General features: G+C 35.3%; 2 protein-coding genes across 3 annotated transcripts; one reads left to right on the plus strand and one right to left on the minus strand.

Moving 5' to 3' along the window:
- Positions 1–13,073: 13,073 nt before the first annotated feature.
- On the plus strand, positions 13,074–17,495 carry LOC104084683 (uncharacterized). 2 transcript variants are annotated; one of them, XM_009588601.4, is made up of 2 exons: positions 13,074–13,212; positions 16,930–17,495. In XM_009588601.4, exon 2 carries the CDS (start codon positions 16,936–16,938, stop codon positions 17,137–17,139), a length of 204 nt encoding a protein of 67 aa, XP_009586896.1. In that variant the 5' UTR covers positions 13,074–13,212; positions 16,930–16,935; the 3' UTR covers positions 17,140–17,495. The 2 variants fall into 2 exon arrangements, with proteins under 2 accessions (XP_009586896.1, XP_033508924.1); XM_033653033.2 differs by having other exon boundaries at positions 13,075–13,212; positions 16,926–17,495.
- An 801-nt stretch (positions 17,496–18,296) lies between these two features.
- LOC104084686 (uncharacterized) lies at positions 18,297–19,322 on the minus strand. Its single transcript, XM_018766838.3, has one exon. It carries the CDS (start codon positions 19,320–19,322, stop codon positions 18,297–18,299), a length of 1,026 nt encoding a protein of 341 aa, XP_018622354.1.
- Positions 19,323–24,437: the final 5,115 nt, after the last annotated feature.

Consider the following 24,437-nt stretch of genomic DNA (forward strand, 5'->3'; position numbering starts at 1 on the left):
TATTGAGGGGATTAAATTCCTTAAGGACAAACAATCAACTTGTGGCTCAAAAATTATTTTATACTTTATTTTATTGAACTAATTTCTTTACTTCTCTAATATTTTGGTTTCAAACACAGACTACCAATAAGCTTAAGGAATTTAAATATTTTTATTTATTTATTGTGTGGTCATATTAACTTCGGTCGGAGACAAAAACGAGAAAGAGATTTATTGTTGCAAAAAGGTAATTGATATTGAGTTGGTCGACAAAACGTTATTGGAGGAAACTACATTCTTCCATTTCCTTTGGTAGGAATTAATTTTGGAAACCAAGAATGCACGTCGAGAAGTTAGTTGAAGTTTTAAAAAGGTTGTTACAAGAAGAAAGAAGAAAAGGACGGATCCAACTTCCAGTATCGTCATATGTTTGGTTTAAAACCAAATAGCATTGGGCAAGCAATTTAATTTGGCATAGGATTGCCGTAGTGATTCAGAAAGGGAAGAAGCCCGGTAAACGTTATATAATTACAGTGAATTGTCCGAATAAAACTGGCCTCGATTGTGATATTTGATATACTATTCTCGATTTTGGTCTCTACATTATCAAAGGAGTGAGCAAACATAATGGCACGACCGACGAAGTATTATGATGCAATCTGTCTTGTGAATTGCTTGAAAATTTGATAACGTGATATTGGGGTTTTGACTAATTATTGCAAATAGTTCTCAAAGGAAGAAATAGAACCCAAAAAGTACATTGTTTGTGTGAATCGATGTCTCACAAAAAACGTTGAGTCTACACCAAAGTAAAGGGAATACTTTTTCCATCAGAAAGATAGTACTCATAAAACATTATCTACTCATTCTATCAAAAGTTAGTGGAAGATGCCATTTTCTAAGGAAAAGTCAAAGTGTTTGGTTAGTGTGTTTGGATCGGCTTAAAAGCTCGTTAAACTTGGTTAAAAATATTTTTTTAGCTGGTTTAAGTGTTTGGTAATTTTAAAAATAACTTTTAAGTCAAGTGCTTTTAAGTCCAAACAAGCTAAAAACAACAAGTTAGAATCTCAACTTATTTTTTATAGCTTAAAGCTGATTGAGTTTGACCATATAATTTACTATCTTATCCCTAATAATCTTTTATTTCCCCAAATATCCCTTTAAAACCAAAAGCCCAACGTTCTTTTCCTTCTTCCCCCTCTACTGTTCCCATTTTTGTCAACCATTTCTAATGTCATTTCCATGGCATATCCCATTTTATATCAATTGCTTTTCCCTATTTTAAAAAAAATTTATGCCCTGATTTCATTTTCATGATTCCTTCTCACGCAAATAATCATAACCACATTTTTATTTTACTCCTCCTTGTTTGATAGCATATTTACTAATAATTATTTTCTAGAATTCTTTGTGTTTTAAACCCCTTGTATTTCTTTTATATTGTCAAACAAACAATGTCATAATTGTTTGTCTAGTACAAAAACTAAATTATAAAAATATTCGAAAAAGTTGAAACGAATATATAGCACTAATATAGTAACTTCAAATGAAAATTATCTAAGCATAAATAATTTTTTCTAAATTTTTTAAAGGTAATTCTCAAAAAATAACATACTTTAGTGTTAACAGCTTTAAGGATATTTCAGTCATTTTAATAGAAAAAGTGATTACCAACGCTTATTTACCAAACTCTTCAACAACTTTTTCTAAGCTTAAGTACTTTTATCCAAATACGTAACTACTTATTTATAAAATAAGTTTCAACACTTAAAAAGTGCTTTTAAGCACAATGCTTAAAAGCCACCTTTTTAAGCCAACCAAACGGGCTCTTATTCACGTCAAAGAAGAAAGTTGCGACAGAGAAATTCGGGTTCTACAGAGAGATTTATTATGTGATGATCTCATATACCAAATCTATAGTTATATGCATGATTGGGCATAACATGTATTTAAAGATTAATTTTGTTATTTCTTTTAATCAATTTATTGATATAGAACTTGGCAACCTGCATAAAATTATGTGAAAGAATATTTCCAAGATTGTAAGATGTGAATTAGGTTTACACTAATACTTGAAAGTATTTTTGAGATCATGAATATAATATATGTAAAGATATTACATATGTTTGTTTGATAAGAAAATATATCAAACTGTTGAAATGTTTAGGGGTTACAATGTCTTAGTTGGAAATCCATTTGAAATAAAAATAAAAATATATGTGATTTTCTACCCATGTTTTGGAGAAAATTAAAATTCTTGTGATTTTCTATTCCCTTTATGGAGACTAAAATCTTTGTGATTTTCTACTCCTGTATCGAGATTAAAATCTGTTTGATTTTCTACTCGTTCGTTGAGAATAAAGTCTTTGTGTCTTTCTACTCATTAGTGGGGATTAAAGTCCAAGTGACTTTTTACTCGGTTTGAAGATTAAAATCTTTGTAATTTTCTACTCCATTTTATTATTCGGTTTGAAGATTAAAAAACTTCACTGTTTATTAGATCCGGTATTAGATAATACTCGATTAGAAGATTAAAAACATCACCGTTTATTAATTCTGGTTGTGTCCGATTGGTTTGAAGATTAAAAAACTTCACCATTTATTTTGGCTTTGTCGTGACACAAACAACAGTTCATGTGGTTGGTTCTACAAAGTAATAGGGGCGGCAAATATGAATCTCCCTTTGAAGAAATATGTTTGAAATATGACATCATTTGCCAAACGACTGCCCTTTACTCACCGTAATCTAATAGAACTGCGGAAAGAAAGAATAGAATGTTAAAGGAGATTATGAATATCTTGTTGATAAGTTCTGGTTTACCCCAAAACTTGTAGGGGAAAAAGTTATTCTTACAGCTAACCGAATACTCAGTCGAGTTCCCCATAGCAAGACACAATCCATTCCATATGAAAAATGGAATGGAAGAAAGCCCAAGTTAAATATTTTAAAGTGTGGGGTTGCTTATCTAAAGTGCAAGTTCCTAAACCCAAAAGGATAAAGATCGGACCGAAAATTATTGATTGCTTTTCATAGGATATGCAACAAATAGTAAGGCATATCATTTTCTGATTCATAAATAAGAAAATCCAGATATTCATATTAATACGGTAATCGAATAAGATAATGCTGAATTCTTTTAGAATATTTATCCATATAAAAAGAAATGTGAGTCGTCTAGTGAAATATCTAAGTAAACTCGGGAAGAAGCAAATGAAAGTACACCTAATGAGGTGAATCCAAGACGTAGTAAACGTCAAAGGACAACTACTTCCATTGGATCAGATTTTCTGACATTCTTGTTAGAAAATGAGCTTCAAACTTTGAAAGAAGTTGTGTCTTCCTTGGAAAGAAGCAATCAATAGTGAGATATAATCTATATTAAATAACCATACTTGGGAGTTAGTTGATCTTACTCTAGGAAGCGAACCATTGGCTTCCAAATGGATTTTCAAGAGGAAAATAAAAGATGATGGCATTATCGGCATGTATAAGGTAAGACTTATTATCAAAGGATATAGACAACGACAAGGCCTTGACTATTTGAACACATACTCGTCGGTTATGAGTATTACGTACATATAAGTGTTAGTAACATTAGCTATAGTGTATGGTCTTGAAATCCATCGAATGGATATGAAGACAACCTTCTTAAATTGAGATTTAAAGGAAAATATTTACACGGAATAACCTGAAGGGTTCGTGGTTCCAGAAGGAAAAAAAAGGTGTGCCGACTTGTTGAGTCACTTTACAGACTAAAATAAATACCCAAATAATGACATGCGAGATTTGACCAAATAATATTGTCAAATAAAATTAATGAGTGTAAACAAATATGTTTACGTTAAGAATACTTCAAATCATATAGTCATTATTTGACTATATGTAGATGATATGATGATGAAATATTTAAAATATGGGGTTTTTAGCTTGTGCATGACAAAAGCCAATGTTAGACATAATATCTAAATGATATAATTTTTGAACCACACCAATCCTTAGTGGATGTTAATATGATAGTTGGTGAATTCATTACTTGTTTAGTCTCAGTGAAGACTACTAATGAAACTAGAAATTCGAAAGATGGTTACGTGCCTTTCCAAAAATAATTTATTCTTTCTTGAATATTTATAATGTTTAGCTCTTTTATGAAAGAGTGTCGCCTAGAATGCTGTGACTTTTTATGAAAAGTGTGTGTTGTATGCTTTATATAAACATGACCGTTCATGAACGAATGTATTAATACGTTGGTATATAATGAGGTGAACCAACTGATGAACACGACTAAAATCCATTTCAAGTTGGATTTGTTTCATGAATGAATGTGCTATAATTTGTATATCATATAGATGTATGAATAAATGGCATACAAATGCTTGAAAATGGCAGAGTGATTGCGAAATGTGTTATATATTAAAAAGTTATAGCCATAATCGAGTCAATCATTTCAGATGTTGTTATAATATACTATTGCTACATTAAATATAGTCAATAATCTGATATGCAATAGAAAGTCGAGACGTATTAGTCTACGACATAAGGAAGTTCGCATTAAACTGTCATGATAATAAAATTAGTTTTGAGATATTTGAAATATATCCATGACTATGCATTGCACTATAATAAGTATCATGCGGTTATTAAGGGGTAGGGTGATGCAAATTGAATCACCTGATCAACCTAGACTAAATCCACAAGTGGATATATTTTTACAATCAGTGAAGGAGCAATGTCTTGGAAATCGTTCAAACAAGCGTGCATTGCCGCTCTACAATGGAGGCTGAGTTTATAGCCTTAGACAAGGCCGGTGAAAAAGTTGAATGGCTCCGGAATTTCTTGAAGAAATTCCATCTTAGCCCAAAAATATTGGCAGCTATATGCATACATTGTGATGGTCAAGCGACAATAGGAAGGGTTAGGAGCATTATGTATAACAAAAAATCTTGTCATATACGATGAAAATATAAAACCGTTAGGCAACTACTCTCTAGAAGAATTATCATAATTGACCATGTGAAGTCAAGCGATAATGTATCGGATCCATTTACAAAAGGCCTGACTAGAGAGGTAGTTGAAAGATCATCTAGGGGAATGGGTATATTATCGAGGACAAGTCATTGTGGGAGTAACTCTACCGAGAAGACTGGAGATCCCAAGATCTAGGTTCAAGGAGCTCAAACAAAGTCATTAATGACAGTTCAATATTGTCGAATAAAATTTCTTTTTGGTCCATTCTCGTGATGAGATAATGTTCAGTACCAAGGATAAAGCGTTGAATTAGTTAAATCTGTCAATACCCCCTCTCCCTGTTTTCCTCTCTATTTTCTCCCAACCCCTTCCTCCTTTTTTCTTCTTCTTAACATGTAATCTACTAATCTATTAAATCCATTATAAAGAATTAGTTAAATAACTTGTTCTAAATTTTCTTTAAGTGTGGCTACAAAAAATATTTTGCTTCTTTTTCTACCATTAAGACCCACTTTACATATAAATCGAAAAAAGAAATATGTTTCTTGAAAATAGTTGAATTATACAATTCTTCAGTTCTATTTCCTTCATTTTCTGGATTCATTACTATTATGATATATTTATCATGGAGGAAAGATTTTGGTTGGAGATGGAGGAAAACAAAAAGGGCTTAGTGGGTAGAGATTGTATTTATTATTGGTAGCTGGGTGGTTTTGAGGGGGTGGTTGGGGCATGAGGGGGTTTGAGGTTTGATGAAAAAGTGAAGAAATAGGGAAAAGTGGATTAGTTTTGGGGGTGTAGATGGTGGAATCTTGAGTTCTAGAGCTTCGATTGAGGTAATTTTTCGCGACGTTCTTCTCGTCTTTTCATGAGGGTCAGTATCTAACTACAATTTTTATATTGTAATATGATTACATAAGTTCATTTTCGAATTAATCCATATTTTGATTGGAGAAATTGGGAGCTTTTATCAAAAACTTTTCTAAAGTGAATAATTTAGTTTTGAACATTAATTCAGAGTCGGAATTGGATGAAATTAGTATGGTTGGACTCGTAATTGAATGAGTTATCAAATTTTCTAAATTTTGTCGGGTTTCGAGGTGAAGGCCCATGTTTGACCTTTTGTGAATTTAAATTATTCCTTTTTACCTTTCTTATACTCAAATGTAGAATCCATTAGTCATACAAAAATACCGCAAGTCCTGGTACCATTCAATGTAAATCTTAGATTTTAGCCATATATAAATCCGAAAAATCCTCAAATGCCACATATGAATCTCAAACTCTTTAGAACCTCCTTGAGAGTCATCCACTCTGCTCAATTCTCAATTGCACCGCCCAAACGGGCCGAGCAACATATTCCCTTTAGCATAACAATACCCGAAGAAGTAACCCCGCCTTAACGCAACCGAAAAAATTCCTACTCCGTGCGCACTATATTCTTCATGAATAATAATTCAATCACTCCATGATTTCAATATACCCATAAAGAGTAATACACCATGCATCCAAAAAATTTCTTGCTTAAGTCATCCTAAAAGCCAACATCTGCAAGATAGCTAATCCACAAGTATGCTTTAGACCGAAACCAAAACAACACATAACTATGCAATGAAATCGTCAATAACAGACTCCCCCACTTAGCTAAAAGACATGGAATAAAACATTTGATAACTAACCATACCCATACTCTATTACTGCCATAATCCCGCAGTGAGTTTTAACTAAATTCTTCACAAGCTCATGCAACACAAGCCATAAAATACCTTAAATCATCTGCTAAGCTCGCAATCATCCTCGTGACTATCAAGTCAACTTTCTGAACCAATCCAAACTCAAATCGCAACACATATAACTCAATGGTAGAAAAGAATCCTTCATACAACATCATAAGGATCACACATTCGTGGATTACCCCGCAGGTGATAACTCACCTACTTCGCCTCAAACTAACATCTCTTTATACCCTTTCACAGCCATAACTACTACACAATCGCTTAATCTTCCTGAGTCTGAACTCATCTACAAGACATGCGAATCTACTTCATTCCACAAATAAATGACATGAAAGTTCCCTCAAAACTATCATAACTCGAGACTGTATAACACATCAAGACAGAATTCAAGCATCCAATAGTTTTTTCCACATCCCGAGAAAAATCTTCCCCTCATATCAAAAACCATCAGGGCGCTTACCACAATCACGTCATACCCATCACATAGCCATCCAACCACTCACCGAGCCATAAATTTCACTCATAGGGACACTAACAGGTGTATGAGTCCAAAAACACATGCTCACACAACTGAACTACCGAGCCTAAGTTGCGGTCTAAACCTAGCCTCAAGTCATGTAGACTGGCCCATCACCAAAACACAGAAAATACATCTCGCACCTCATTCATAGAATCACAAGCCGTCGATATACAACTGATGTCGAGCGCTCCCATAAGCATACGAGTGAGTGGAAGGAATTCAAAGAGATACGCTTCAAGCTGAATCAATGTCGCACGATAGGGAAAGAAAGATGAGAAGTTTATCTTAGATGCCCTGTAGCCTCTCGAAGATAGGTATGGACGTCATCATACTGATCCGCAAGACTCTACTAGACATTTGCTCATAAATCGTAGAACCTATAAACCTAGAGCTCTGATACTAACTTGTCACGATCCAAAATCCAACCCGTCGTGATGGCACCTAACACAACGCTCTAGGTAAGCCAAATAATAATAAAATAAAATATAGTGATAATGATAAGAGTAAAAAATGAAATAGCTAAAATTTTATACAATTTTCCAAAGACTGGTAGTACAAGTCATGAACCGCTAAGACTTAGATTTTTACAAAACTAAATTGAAATAATTACAACATCTGTTTGAAATGTAAATGAACAGAATCCAAATCTAAAGCTACCAAGGACACGTGATAGCCATAACTGGAATGCAGTACATCTTTAATGCCAGCTCCCGCCGTACACAACAACATCAACTCCAAGATCTACACGCAAGGCGCAGAAGCGTAGTATGAGTACAACCGACCCTATGTACTCAATAAGTATCCTAACTAACCTCGGCAAGGTAAAAAAAGCAAGAACTATTGATGATATTCACTAACACCTGTGCAATTCATAATTTCAATAAGTATAGAACAAATATATGATCAAATTAGGAAATCTCATGTAAAACAACTTTGATACTCACAATTCTTTGTCTTAAAGTATTCTGCTCAGTCAAAAATCCAGCATATAAGGAAGATATGCAAGTAATTCAGGTAAACAGTCAAGGAAATTGCAAGTAAAGATGAAATGCCATAACCAAATATCAGTCCACTGCGGCGCGCAACCCGATCTAAATATAGTAACTAGCTCTCCTAGAGCTCAGATCAATCAGAAACCCGTCGGCTTCTCACAATCCGTATGTACACCATCAAGAGAGAAATATGAGAGGGTGACCCTAGGGGGATGGATCCATATCCACATGTTGCACGGACAACTCACGTGATGCACAGAGAACTCACGTGCTAATAATATCAACCACACGGATAACTCACGTGCTGCACGGACAACTCACGTGCTATAATATCAATATCTGGATACGCACAGATAACTCATGTGCTAATAATATCAATACTGGATCCGCACAGACAACTCATGTGCTGCATGGATAACTCACGTGCTAATAATACCAATCCGCCTAGCGTGGTCACATGCACAATATCATAATCCGCCTGGCATGGTCACATACATAATAACATAATCCATCCGGCGTAGTCATAGGCACCCAATCCAAATCATATCATACAGAATTAAATATACAAGAACACATGTAAATGAAAGATAAATATCAGATTTCATGCGCCTGGACTGGTATAATAACATGCTAAAGTGTAGGCATGTGCAATGTGTGCAATCATAACTCAAATCGATAATTTATCACAAAAATAGTAATTACCAAGTTTATTCAAGGAATTAGCCTCTTCGTAACCTCAAGTATGACTCAAATAGTTCACAACAATGGTACAAATATGAGAAATATTATAGTTTTAAGATTAAGAGTCAACTTTAGGCATATCATAACCTAAGTACTACCCCGTGCATGAATAAATATCCCGGTCCGCGCATATGGGCTCAAACCCCACACATATGCGCACCCATAGGATGTAGCTATCAAAAATAATTCAGGCAACTAGTGCCTCAACCAAGTTTAGATAAGATACTTAACTCAAACAAGCCAAATCCAATACCGAGCAAGTCAAACAATACTCTAGAAACGCCATCCCCTGCATACCGACCTCCGAACAGCTCAAAACTATCCAAAAGCAACTCAAGAACATCAAATAATGCCAAAAGAATAAACCCAATCGATAAAGGTTGAATCTTTAAATCAAAGCCCAAAGTCAACCAAAAAGTCAAACTTGGGCCCGCACCTCAGAACTCGAAAAACTTACAAAATCTGATAACCCATTCAATCACGAGTCCAACCATACTAATTTCATCTAATTCTGACTCCGAATCAATGTTCAAAATTAAATTATTCACTTTAGAAAAGTTTTTGATAAAAACTCCCAATTTCTCCAATCAAAATATGGATTAATTTGAAAATGAACTTCTGTGATCATAATAACATACAAAAATTGTAGTTATATATTGACACCCATGAAAAGACGAGAAGAACGTCGTGAAAAACACCTCAATCAGAGCTCTAGAACTCAAGATATGCTTAAAATATGAACGCAATCTGATTTTTTTATACACAGGGATTTGCGCTTTTGCGACAAAAACTCCGTACCTGCGCATTTCCAGCTGTCGTTTCTACTTTTGCGGACCGTTTTTTGCACCTGCGGGGTCACAGATGCGGACCCAACTTCGCATCTGCGAAGCACATCACCAACTCTCTTCTCCGATACTAAATGAGCATAATTCCCTCATAGGATGTCCAAATTTGATGATTCTTTTTACTATGACTCCATAATTACGATACAGATCCAGTTCTTCAATCAAAACAGATATTGAATCTCATTTTCTTAATATGGTAATATTTATGCTTGAAAAACTGACGTCGAAACATAAAAAACGAGCGCAACACAGCCCAAACCTATCCTAAACTCACCTGAACCCCTCGGGAACATACCAACAACTCCCATATCATAACACGGACTTATTCGAGGCCTAAAATCACGCATAAAAATATCAAAATCACGAACTGCACATCAAATCGAACATAATAAACTTTTGAACTTTCAAATTCCAAAACTCGTGTCGAACCATATCAAATCAACTCGGAATGATCTCAAATTTTGCACACAAGTCCCAAATGACATAACAAAACTATTCCAGTTCCCGAAATCATAATCCAAACCCGATATCATCAAAGTCAACTCCCGGTCAAACTTAAGAACATTCCAAACATTCAAATTTCTAACATTCACCAAATTGTGCTGAAACCTTCTAGAAATGTTCAAATGCAAATCTGGACATATGCCCAAGTCCAAAATTATCATCCAGACCTAACGAAATCATCAATTTTGATATGAGGTCAAATACTCAAAAGTCAAACTTAGTCAACTCTTCCAACTTAAAGCTTCAAACATGAAATTCATTTTTCCAAACTAATTCCGAATCACTCAAAAATCGACGATGTACACAAGTCATAATACATCATACGGAGCTACTAATGCCATCAAACCACTGAGCGAAGCGCAAATGCTCAAAACGACTGTCGGGTCGTTATAGAGATGGTAAATTTTGGGGGTGATTGGAGGTGGTCCATCACCGATGGACAATTTCAGGAGGGCGCCGCCGCTGTAGATGATATGAGGCGACAGAAGTAGGGAGATGGAGAAGAGAGAGAGTGAGGAAATAGGAAATAAAGAGAGATTAAAGGGGAAATATGGGTCAAAATTTGAGGTTCTGAGGATTTAAATACTTGGGGGTGGGAGTGAGTATGAACTGTTGGATCATGTGAGATTAGATGGTTGGGATTTGATCTTGGTTTCACTTAATGAAACAACTTAGTTTCATCATGAAACTACGCCGTTTAACTCAGCTCCCTGACTGGCTTCACCCGGACCGGGTTATTGCCATTGGGGCACTAATTTTGGACCAATTCATGAAACAAAATAATTTGGCCCAATTTTTCTTAATTCTATTATCGCAGTTAGACTAACAAACACAAAATCAAATATAAACAATGTGATAAACAAAAATTGGCATTTACACCAGCAACGCGCCAAGCTCCCTGTAATATAGGGCCCGTTTGGCCATAATATTTTTAGAACTTGTTTTGAGCAAATTTTTACTTTTTTGGGAATCAATGTTTGGCCATGAAAATTTTAAATTTCACTTGAAGTTGAATTTCATAATTTTTCGAAAATTTGAAAAACTTCTAAAAGCTACTTTTCAAAAAATTTCACTTCAAGTAGGCGTTTGGACATAAAAATTATATTTTATTTTGAAAAAAGTAGTATTTGAATTTAAGTTGAAAAATAGTATTTGAAATTTGAAATTATGTTTGGACATGCATTTCACTTAAAAAAATATTATATTTTTGTGAGTGGGAAATTTTTTTTTCTAAATTTTTTAAAAAAGTGGTCAAAATTCCTTTTTGGTGTTTAAAAAACCCATTTTCGAAAAAATTCCAAAAAACTTGTAAAATTTCATGGACAAACATATTTTCGAAAAGAACATTGAGAAAAAGGAAAAAACATTTATGGACAAACGGGCCCCAAATTACTCATAAAAATTAAAAAACAGCTCCAAATTGTATTTATGTCCAGACACAACTCTAATTTTAAAATACTATTTGCAATTAAAAAAATTTACTTTTTTCGGAATTTTATAATCTTTATGTCCAAACGCGAGTTTTTGGCTAAAAACATCCATAAATGGCTCAAACCTAAGGTACATCCTTATGTTACTAGATGAACAAAAAACATCCCTTAACTATTCTAGAAGATGCAACAACCATCCTTCCGTTTATTTTCCGTCAAGAAACTAACATCATAAACCAACACACGTGACTTCAACCCTTAATATCCCAAATGTGACCCTCAGCCCGATCATCTTCCACCTTCATGAAACTAAGACTTCAGAAACTAAACTTTCTTTCATTTTGAACTTCATAAAATAATATGGAGCAAAGTCAATCGAAGAAAAGATTAAAACAGGTTATTCTCCTAAACCAAATTAAAACACGTGACTTCCCCCTCAATCTCCTGGTCAAAAGTAATGCTCAGAACTTTTAATCACCACAGGTTGGTGATGATTTATCATGAAAATAACTCATGGAATTTTATATTACTTTAATTCTGCAGTACTTTAACTTTATGGGTATGTTTACAATTCAGGGATTATGATAAGATGAAGGTTCTATTGAGTCAAATCATACAACTAGAAATCTACTACATAAACGAACTAAAATATGCTAAATTTAGTTCACTGAATAATGTGACTTGAAATTCACACAGAACATGCATAAAGCATTTTACCAAAACATGTAAGTGGCATCTCTGACTTAGCAAATCTTAATCTTTATATACTTATTTTTTAGATTTCCTTAACAAAGACAATAATCTCTTTCTAGATGAAGAAGATATAGAGAACAAAAATTAAACTTAATTAAAACATTGCTGGAAGTGAAAGATTACCGACTTGACTTTAATTTTACTTTTTTTCATGAAGCGTAACTACAGTTTAGGAAGGTAAATTGTGTCAAAACAATAGCTCTTTCAGTTTTAATGACGTAAAACTATGTAAGAGTTGGGGTTTAGAATGAACAAATACTTCAAATTACAAAAGGAGGGACATAACAGGGAAATTTTGGGGAAAAGTCACGTACTTGACATGTGTTTTGGTTGATATCGTTAGTTCTTGACAAAAAATAAATGGAAGAATGGTTGTTGCAACTTCTAAATTAGTGAAGGGATGTTTTTTGTTTACTTTAGTAACACAAGAATGTGCCTTAGATTTGAGCCATAATTCAAGAATGTTTTTAGCCAAAAACTCTCCAAACGCCCACATAGTTTCTCTTTAATTGAAAGTAGTCTTTTGCAGACCCAAAAAAAAGTTTTTTTGCAGTCAGTTTTAATTTTCAATTTGGTTTTAGTTATAACTCTTTTACACACCTCTAATTAGGAAACCTCGATTTCCCTAATTTTGTCCCCTTCCGACACCCAATAAAGAGAACCCCGCATTTTCAAATTACGCTCGAGTCTTCTTTGCTTCGGCCCAGCATTTTCCCCCATATCACTTCCTCAGGCGAAATCTAATCGTAAGTAACCCTTTTCGTCCTTAGCGCTACCTCTCTCAGTTCCCGCCTTTAGATTTTCCTCCTATACTTGTCGTTTCACATGTGCCAATTCGTTAATCTAGTTCTTCGAAATGAATTTTAATTTGCAATTTAATCTGCAGTCTTCTGCTTACCCCGAAATTCTTCAGTTTTTGTGTTGCAATCCATGATAGCTAGAAAAATATCGTAAGAAGGTCAATGTATATGAAAGTTTGGGGATTCAAGCTGTTGAGGGCAATAAATAAAAGTTGAAATTTCCAAAACCTTTAATTCTCTTTTTTTCGGGGTTGTTTGTTAAGTTACTAGATGTTGCATTCATTATCATGGGGCAGCACAAGTTTTCGGTTAGGTTAGCTCTTCTGTGTAGGCAATTAGTGGACTTTTATGTGGTGCTCACAATGAGACAGAAGCATCCTATGTTATCAATTAAAAAGTTTGCTAAGATTGATCTTGATGTTAGAAGCATGAACAGATGAGAAAAATCTATTATTTTGCTGTACAAGCTGTCAAACTGATAAAAGCTTAAGTTTAGAGTGGATATTCTCTTCTTTGGTTACTCTATTTCTTGCTCTTTCTCCGGTGAAAGTGACTTGAGCTGTCCATTCTTGCGGCAGTGCCGAGTAGAAGTGATCTCTCCCAAGTCCATTCTGATATGACCTCCTGCACTTGATGGGTTGTACCGCTCTGATACATAAAATTGTCCTTTTCTAAGAGTACATTTTTCCAACCAGGAGAGGATATGCTTTGTTAGGTCTTTTTGAGATCAAGGGATCTATTTTCTGCTTCTAGTTATGCTTCCTCCACGCTTTGTTCTGATCAATTTTCACCTACTGGCTACTGCCTAGCTTTGCTTAGTGAATCACTGCCTCTACACCAAATTAAAGCACTCAATTTCTCTAAAATCCAATTTTAGATCCTTGACTTTATTGGTCACCAGCTTAAACTGCTGCACTAGTTGTAAACAACCCAGGCATATCCACTCATTGTGGTAGTCCGGTTGATTTGGTTTCCAGAGATAAAGGCCTGCGCTACAGTTGGTGACTCTTCATTTAGCAATATTGTCCATTATCATGTCATAAAAAATAGGTTGGGTCTATGTTACAATACTCTAAACTGAGTAACACAGTTCATTATAATGCCATACTAATACAACAATGACACCTTAAGTCCAAACTAGTTGGGGTCGGTTACATGATCCTCCGTTTTCATTCCACTTCATTTGGACTCATCAATTGAATACTCAGTAATGTACTTTAAGATAAACTAGGGGTCCTCCATCACTAGATTTTTCAGATTTCTCTACATTTTCTACTTATCTCACACTGATGTTTAATCTAAACAATCTAAAAGGGCTCCTATTGAGCAGAGGATCTAATGTAAGTGTACGTGAGTAAGCCTTGATCTCGACTAGTTTGTTTCGTCTAAGTGGATCTTTTGCTTCATAGTGTTGTATTTGTTTTTAGGTTTGTATGGGTTTCCAAGAAATTGTAGGTTTTTTTAAAGATAAATTCCCTGCATGTGATTGTAATTTTACTCATCTTTATTACCTTTCATTATCATAGTGTCATATGGACCAATGAGGTTGGAGGGTCTACATAGACCTGGACAAACCATTTAGGCCATCTTTATTCACTTTTTTTTTGTTGATAAGAAGGTCATCTTCTTTCACTTTATTCTCTATGTCTGCTATTTGTACCCTCTATCAAATGTGATCATTTTGCTTTTGTGTAATCTCGTATCACCGTAAATCCATCTTATTATCTTAACATCTGTATTTTACGACACTCATCTTATGAAAATTGTTGGGCGTTAGGTGCCCAACACTCATCTAATATTGCTATTCTTGCAACCAAGCCCATAGAATCTGCCTTTAACATTGGTAGGTGTCGTCCTATGCATAGCACTCCATAAAACTGACCCATTTTAGTCATCTTTCCTTAGTTTTATGTGTTGCATTTTCATCTATCATACCAGTATTTTGGAACACTAAGATTTGGATATCTGAACTGTCTGCTTTTAGGCAACATACATCCATCTAAATCTCACCTCAACTTTATTCTTCTTATGTGGAGCTAATTTGTTGACTCCTTCATTAGTTTCGTTAATGGTCACAATATCACCTACAAATAACATGTTTCATGACTTAGTGTAAATTCCTAATGTAGACCCACGGATTTACAGTTGATTATATCCTTAACTTGTCATGTCTTACAACATCAAAGACTAAGTCTCATTCACCAACTAGCTAGGTTGGCCAGATGAATCCTCAGTCCACCCTGCTCCATTTGGGCCTTTTCATTCCAATACCAACAACTGTCCTTTTGGATGAATTAAGGGCACATGAGTTTGACCAACCTAAATGGCCAAATCCAAGACGAGCACCAGTCGTGGTCATGTCATACAAATGGGCATAGGGAATCATCTTCACATTCTAAATGGATTGATGAATACCAGTGGAAAGGCTCAACGGACTGATGATGTGGATAAAGAGAGTGTGATAAGGAGTATTAGAGTTATTTCGAAGTACATGCCAGTTGCTGGAATGAAGGCTAATTATTATTCTAGTGTTCCTATTTTTCTTCCTTTTGTCTTGGTATGGAAACATATGGTTCTGTAGGAGGGTTCTAATGGATGAAAATAAGTACTTCGTGTAACAGTATTATTTATGACCATAGAATGCATGGATGTAGTGATAAGCCAGAGGAACGTAGGTCTTTTTGCTTGCAGTCGGTCCAGGGTTGGTGGTGAGAGTTGAAAGCTTTTTGATTAGATAAAGGAACTATTTTGAACTACTGACTGAGCATTCAGCTTGTATGATCTTTGTGGTCGTGCCATGTTCTTGCAGCATGCTAGTGACATGGTGCAAGACATGCCAACATGATCCAACACCTGTTTATTTGGAGCGGTACCTAACACCTGTAGAATCATATAGAGACCCTGCTCAAAGTGTCATAGTTGACTCTATGAGCACAGGGATCTCTATGTTGCTTTGTGGTTTTTTGTGGTTGGGAAGATTCAGCATATGTGATGCTTTCCATACTGACATGATATTTTTGAAATAAAAGCAAAGTTTGATTGATTTGAAGAAGTCTGTTCACACGTTCTTAGGTAGAAAAGAGCCAGGGACAGAAGATTTATATTGGACACCAATGCTTAGTATCATGGTGTTCTTTTAAATAGGAATCACTGCTTTAGAATCTGCAGAAGAAGAATATCTGTAATGGTTGTCATGAAGAATTTTGCCATTTGTAGTGGTCATCATGAATAATTTTGCCTTTGGTTCTAGTGCTGGGACACTAGGACTTCTCTCTCCAAAACTCCTGTAAAATTTAAATCCATTTGTGAAACTGCTAAACTCCATTTCGGCCTTTCTACCACACCTTAGCCATTTACAAAGTTGTTGCAGCAGTTACTGCATTGGTCCAATCTGTATATTGTCTGTTCTAGGAAATGAAGAAACCGATCTTTATGGTGCGCAGCATCTGAAAATAGTAGCATAGGGATTTTATCAAGTCCTTATCTGTTATATTCTATTTTAAATTTTAGGAATATGCCAGTTGGGCTCTTTATTGTCTTACCCAAGCATCTGCGTCTCAGAGAACATTGTGTTAATATCTTTCTTTGATACGTACGCCAATGTGATCTCTTTATTTAGGTGATCTGGGGCGATACAGCTCTGATATTTTCCTTTTCAGGTAGACAAATATGAGTATAAAACCAACAGTTGCATTGAGAGCCATTCTTGTAGGAGGAATAGCTGCCTTTGCAAAAATTGGTGGTGCTGTTAAAGCTGCAGGAGGTGTAAAATTAGGTGCAGCTGCTGCTGCCATGACTGCTGCAGCAACAGCAGCTATTTCAGGACCTAAACAAGAAGAAAAGAAGGATGTTTCTCAGCAGTTGTCCAAGTGATGCACACAGCTTATGTTTTATTTGTTTTTTTCGATGTAATTTATAAACTGTCAATAAAAGTTGTAGGTTTGGTGGAATTTGCTAGTCAAATGGTTTCCCGAGATGATCTTAAATTAGCTCAGATATATGGGTCCTTACATTGCGGGACTCGCTAGCTCTGTACTAATGGAAGAAGGAACTTGTTGAAGTGAAGCATTTGTCATCACTTAAATTCTCTGATAGATGCAGATTTTTCGCTCTCCAGAATCTGAGGTATGTAATTGCTGTGTACTTTCAAAAGCAAAATGTATGTCTTTGTTAGGTTTTAAAACATGGGATTTTTTAATAAACCCAGTTGGAATTCCTTGATCATCAAATCACCTCAGCTGAGTCTTTTCACTGCTTGAGACTATCTTGCTTAATATGATGAGAACTGTTTAGGAAATCATCTGGGCATGTCGAACGGAGCAACTCCTTTACAATAACTAGCAATTGGATATATATAATTCATTATCTTTAACATATTTCTCCCGATCACTCTTCCTCTCTTGTTTTATAATAGTAGTTAACATGTAAGATAGTTAAAGACAGTTTCGTTTTAAATTTGCTTTAGCGCACAATAGCCAAGTCTGTACTTGGAAATATGAGATAATTTGAGTCTTTATCTAATCAAATTGTACTTGAGTTTGAACGATTGGGTTTTCATGGTTCAATTACTTGTTTGATTCTGTGCATTAATACTCTGTCCAAGATCAATGAAATTCTACTAGGAGTAATCTTCCCTTAAGATATTCTATGCATGTACCATTAGGTAAAAAATAAGAGAGAAAGGAAGAAAGGAACAAGCATAAAAATCAAACTGCAAATTAACAATTAATTATGTCAAAACTGTTAATCAAGCATAATAAATCATGTCATAAAATAACATCTAAGACAACCATATTATGACATAATAACCAAAGCTGATGAAGACTGCTAGTTTTTCATCTTTCCTATTAATAATTCTCATAATTATTATCCATTGAAAAGGTCAAATACATAGAGAAATTTTTCGGTACAAACGATATTACAAATGGGGCTAATCTCTGAGTAGAAAGAAGTTCCTTTTTCCCCTTGTTCTGTGAAGGAACAGAAGATGAACTCTAATACATATACCAGAAGATACAAGTTAACTTAATTTAAACTTCATAACCCTCCATTTGAACATCTTTGGACTTCAAAGGTTCATACTCACCCAAATAAACTTCAAGATGATCAGAAAGTGCAGATTTGTCAATGTTCTCATGGTGATAGGACTTGCAAACAAAGTAAATAATTGTTTGTATCACCAAACCAAATAACACCAACTTGAACATCATAAGAAGACAAAGCAACCCAAATCCTGTCCTATACAACATCCCTAAATGCATATGCTTCCCATGTCCATGTACCACAAACTTCTTGAAAATAAAGTTTAGGATACCAAGTGAAAGATTGAACTTGAAAAAGAAAACTAAGGCTATTGTCATCTTCCCCTTTAACAATTCCTTGCTTTTAAGCATGGCTTTCACCCCATATGAATCCTCCAACACAGTTACCACACTAGCTAAATGCCATATAACTGAAAGGTACACGGATCCAAGGACATAAACAATCGCCATGATCACGAGAACAAACTTAACAAGACCATCATTTTCTCCCTGCATACCGAAAGCCCATATTGACACTATAACTAGGGCCAAGAAGGCAACAAGGTTGTAGATGAAGAAACAAACAAAAGCACACAAGAAAGTGACCATAACCCTCTTCCAAACTTTAGGCACAACACTCATAACTTTCATGAAATTGACTTCACGTGAAGTGTATATGCATGCGATTGTGTAAACCACAGCAGAGGTTGAAAGAAGGGAGAAGATGATGAGGAAAGTGATGTAGACAATTATGAAAAGCCATAGAGAGGCTAGCTCTGAGTTTATGTGATCAGAGATCTTGTTGTATTTCGCCGTGCCGGTGTGAGTGTGTAGAAGCTGAAACTCAGAGTGTTTAAGGTCAGAGAAGAAAAGATGGTAAATTTCCATGTGAGCTAAGATGATGAAGCACATAGGAAGGATCAAAGATAGGGTGATTTGGCTGAATATTTTCCTCCATCTGTAGATGAGTTTGTAGGCTTCTATGTAGATATCAAAGAGGCCTAAGAATTGCATCTCTTCTTGTTCTCTATCCATGGATAGTACTATACAGAGGATATATGGAAATGAAGGATTAATTTGTTCTATGGAAATGAAGGAGAAGAGATTAATATATGATAGGAAATTGTTGTGGATATCTATATCGGCAAAACTGCTCTCTCTCTCTCTCTCTCTCTCTCTCTCTCTCTCTCTCTCTCTCTCTCTCTCTCTCTCTCTCTCTCTCTCTCTCTCTCTCATACAGGTCAACTGGTCAAGTCAACACGGATGTGTGAGATTTTTCCTTATTACTATAGGACAAGCTATTCAATACAATTACTTAACTTCAACTTTTGACCGGCTATTGTGGTGGGATAATAGAATCCCTTCACCCTTAAACGGAGAAAAAATACTGGTAGGGAGAGCTTTCCCCTTTAATGGGCCTTAAGTGATTAGACGGGTATTATATGGGTTCCAGTGCGGGTGCTGAACACCGGGTTCTTTATCCATCTATTTATTGTGATGTCTACGCATGCACCAACGGAGACCACTTCTACAAATGAATGTCCTACTTTTCAAATTTTCTCTCTTGTGCCTGTGACGTATTTGGTTGTTACCGCTGTTATATATGAATGATGAAACGAAATTACTATCGTTTGATTATAGTTTTGACTTTTGGCAAGCAAAGGGTTGTAATTTTATCAAATTTTACTGGCCTTGAAAAGGGGAAAAAAGGGATTCCAAATAATTTCACAACTTGGGTTGATTTCACCAATGGTCATCGTTAAAATCTACTTCAACAAGGTCATAAAACTAAAAGTTGGTAACTAAAAATTGCCAAAAATTCATCAATACGGTACTAAAAGTTATAATTAAGTTCACAAAGATTAAATTGGTAATAAGCACCACCACATCATCAACACGAACTTTTCCATTTCTCTGCATTTTTATCCCCGTTTGGCCCCTATTTTTTTACATTTCTTACCCCTAATTGGATTGAAATTTGAAGTTTATCCATAGACATACGGATATAGAAGATGAACAAATGATCGCGATAGAGCTTAATTATTTGGCAATTTTTATCTTATGTAGCAACTTAGTTATAATTTTTAATAATTTTCATTTTATACGATATAGAAGATATATTTATTTGTTACAAAGTTTGGTTAGATGACTTTGATGTAATAGACTCATAGTTTGATGACTACCGTAGGCATGAAATAGAGCCTAAACTTGGCGAATGAAGTGTACGCTACTATCAATGAGCAATAATATATAGTTTAACATTTCCTTAAATAATCACAATCCTAAATTTAAAGAGATAGTGTATCATCATTCACCAGTAACTAAGAAAGAGAATAATAATTTTCCAATGAGAGTATCAGCTAAAGAAAAATCTTTAAAACTGTGGTCTGTGGCCCTCGCCCGTTTATACTACAAATACAACTATATAGAATGGGACGAAGTACCTGCCGTCGTTGAGAAATGCCCAATTAAACTTATTTTATGTGAGACCAATTACATATCATACATTATTATTATAACGGACAACAATTACTTGAAGTTTGGTTTTAGCGTCATTGTCTTTTGTAGTAACAACGAAATAACAAAAGAATATTAGAGGCTAAACAAAGTATTAATTACATAAAAAAATCTGGGGAATAGACTTTGAAAAACTATGAATTGATAAGAAACTTGTCAAGACCATCAAAGGTTATGGTGAGATAAATATGTTCCTGTCGCTCTTAAATCTTAATTAGAGGCTCGACTCTCGAATTCAAGTATTGGACCAAAAAAATCTGGCAGAAAAATATTTTTCTTTTTAATATGCTTTATACAGTACGGATCCGGATTAGTGAAAACCCCAATACAAATACCGAACTTTGGGTGAGAAAAAAAAAGATAAGAAACTTCTTGGTGGCTAAGAGAAAGACTAATTCAGCGGGTCTTATACGTAGGGGCGAATTTTCTTAGGCGTCCGTTTTCAGCTTCCACTCAAACCAATCTCCACGAATTATTCAACTTTCATGTGGTCAAGTTCAATTTTCATTTCATTTTCCCTTTTACTCATCTCTTCTTCTTTTTTCTTTTTTGGGTTAAACTCGTCTCATGTCCAATAGCAAAGACAATTTTAATAATTGTCATCAAAGTTTATAATCTACTAGTAGTAGTGAAAATTTACCATATAATATTTGTGGGTAGGAGTGGCAAAATGATTAAAATAAAACAGTTAACCACTCATATTATCCACTAAAAAATGGGTTGGATAATGAACTTTTTAAAAATGGATCAAATATGGATAAGAACCATATTATCCTTTTAGAAAATGGATAATCAATGGGTAACCAATGGATAACTATGAATTTAACTTTTATATTTGTAAAACCTCAAATTGGGGGTTACTCAAGTTTGGGAGACAAGGAATTCTTCCAAAGTGATTATATTCATGAAGCCATGGATAATATGGTTACCCACATTATCCGTCGGTTAACCCGTTTTTTATCCGTATTAAATATGGGTCAGGTCAGATAATTTATCCATTTTTTCATTATCCGTTTTCGAACTGAATCATATCCAACCCAACCCGCCCGTTTGCCACTCCTAGTTGTGGGTTTGATTCATACTAATTCATTTTCTGTCTCCTTCTCAGACCCCCTTGTAACAAAAAGCAGAAGTTATTTAGTAGCTTGTCGCCTGACTCATGAGTTGCATTTTAGTCAAGAATTAGAAGTTGATATATCGATCTGACACGGGACATGTTCCATTCAAGTGTTACTAGAAGAGAAACAATTTTAGATTATTTTTTGCTATTGCTGTCTTGCACCATGTAAGTCATCCAAATTGCCAATTGTATAACCAATGAGCCCAAAATTAAGATGTATCTACTCCTAACCTTTCTAATTCTTTTTCCCGCAAAACTTCACCTTTTGAAATTGAAACCTGTAAGCAAACTTGACTATAATCGTCAGGATCAAATGTTATCTTCAACAATCTCATTTCCTGCACTATGGATAGAATCAAGGTTACTCTTGTATACGGTAAAATTGGTTAGAGATAATTGGACGAATGACGAAGTGACACGTGGAGCTGAAGACAGATGGAACGTGAGTAAGCAAATAGTTGATACCGGTTACAAGAATGTGACTAGTGCTGGATGAGTCCCGATGACAAAGTAGCCGACGACAAAGGTTCAAAGTATTGACATCGGGTAGCATTCAATGAGCGGCCATTACAGATAACATCTGCATTTATAGCCAATCTTTATTTAGCTATCAATAACAGTTTTATTCCCATTTAAGAAGAGCTTGATTTGGGGATCTTGTCTCCCTGAATAGAGCTATAAATAGGGGAATTAATATTCATTGTAGGCACAAAACATTCTGTACAAAAAAGCTACATTCTGCTCTCATTTTATAACACTATTCTCAGTCTTTATTCTTGAATATTGTTCATACTTTTGTCACGGGAGAGACTAAGTTCATAGCCAAGTTTGTTTTTCCTCTCATTTCATTTCATAATCTTACTTTTGTTTTTAGTTATTTATTATTTTTAGGTCAAACCGATTCGCTTCTCTATAAATCACGCTATAAATTCAATTGTACCGTTTTACGGGTAAATAGTTTGGTGTACACCTTGGGGGCATGGATAATTATGTAATTGCTTTGATCCATTCATCTGTTACTAACAAATTTTGATTCTTTCTTTAGTAAAAGAAAAATGAGATATGGCAGCTAATGATGTCAACAATGTATACAATGTTGGAGCACAGAATGAACGCGAAGATGTATTCCAGCGTGGTGATTTAACTAGCAAAACCCACAATGAAGGAGATGAAGCAACCCCGGTTCGCGAAGGCCAGTATCCTCAACATGTGAGGGGCCCAACTCCTGATGATGCAGATGATGAACACGCTGTTGAAACGGTCAAAATCTTGAGAGAACAACAAAAGGCGATTATGAATCACCGCTCAAGACAAGTTTAGGTGATAATAGAATTGAAGCAGGCATTATCGGATGCTTCCAATAATGCTAATGGAAGTTCTCCGATTCCTCCCAGCGTTACCGAAAATCAAACAGTTCAAAGAGCTGATAACGACACTCCAAGGGAGGAGATCGATTTCGATGAGGCAGGGGGTACCGGTAATGGATCTAGGAAAACAACTTAAATGACCCTTTCAAAACTGAGCTCATGAGATTCATGAGATAAATGAATGAACGAATGGATCAAAATGCAAAGGAATTTAATGCTCGGATGGATCAAATCCTGGGAGTGCCGCCTGTGTTAAAGTGGCCAGATTCCAAAAAGTATACACAACTGCTATGTAAACCAAGTGTGGCTCCAAAGTTGATCTCAAAGAGGTTTAAGATGCCGAATATACCAAAATATGATGGGACTTCGGATCCACAAGAACACATCACGACTTACATTGCAACAGTAAAGGGAAACGACCTGGCCCAACATGAGATCGAATCTATTTTATTGAAAATGTTTGGAGAAACCATGACGAAGGGGGTCTTAACTTGGTATTCTCTCTTACCCGAGCATTCCATTGATTCTTTGAAATACTTGAAGATTCGTTTATCAAAGCTTATACTGGAGCAAGAAAGGTTCAGGCAAGGAAGGCAGATATATTCAAAATATCCCTAGGAGAATCTGAACTATTGCGAGAGTTCGTGATCCTGTTCTAGAAAGAAATGATGTTGTTACCAGCGGTTCCGAATGAGTGGGCAACAGAAGAAATTACAAAGGGTCTCAACCCGTTGAGCTCCGATGCCTCCCGATAATTGAAGGAGAGTTTGCTTATATTTCAGGGAACCACATGGACAAATGTTCGCAGTCACAACGAGTCAAAAATAAGAATTAGATATAATCAACTTGGTTCTTCGGTGTCTTCCAAAGGACGGAATCGTGCTCGAAATCAAGATAAGTTTAAAAATGATATTGATGCAGACCAGAGGTCCTCTAAAAGTCATTTTGAACCTTACGAGAGGGCTGGTGCGCATGGAAATAAGGGTTTTTAGTCATCAGAAAAGTTCGCTTCCGACATAAGATCGAACTGTGGTTGAAATAACAGATCATTGCATGAGAAAAAGACACCGGGGTCTAGAGATTTGACATATCCTATATTATCCGACTACAATTTAAATATTAGTCTCATAGAATTGGTGTCAGCAA

The sequence above is a fragment of the Nicotiana tomentosiformis genome, chromosome 4, assembly GCF_000390325.3.
Source record: "Nicotiana tomentosiformis chromosome 4, ASM39032v3, whole genome shotgun sequence".
Lineage (NCBI taxonomy): Eukaryota > Viridiplantae > Streptophyta > Magnoliopsida > Solanales > Solanaceae > Nicotiana > Nicotiana tomentosiformis.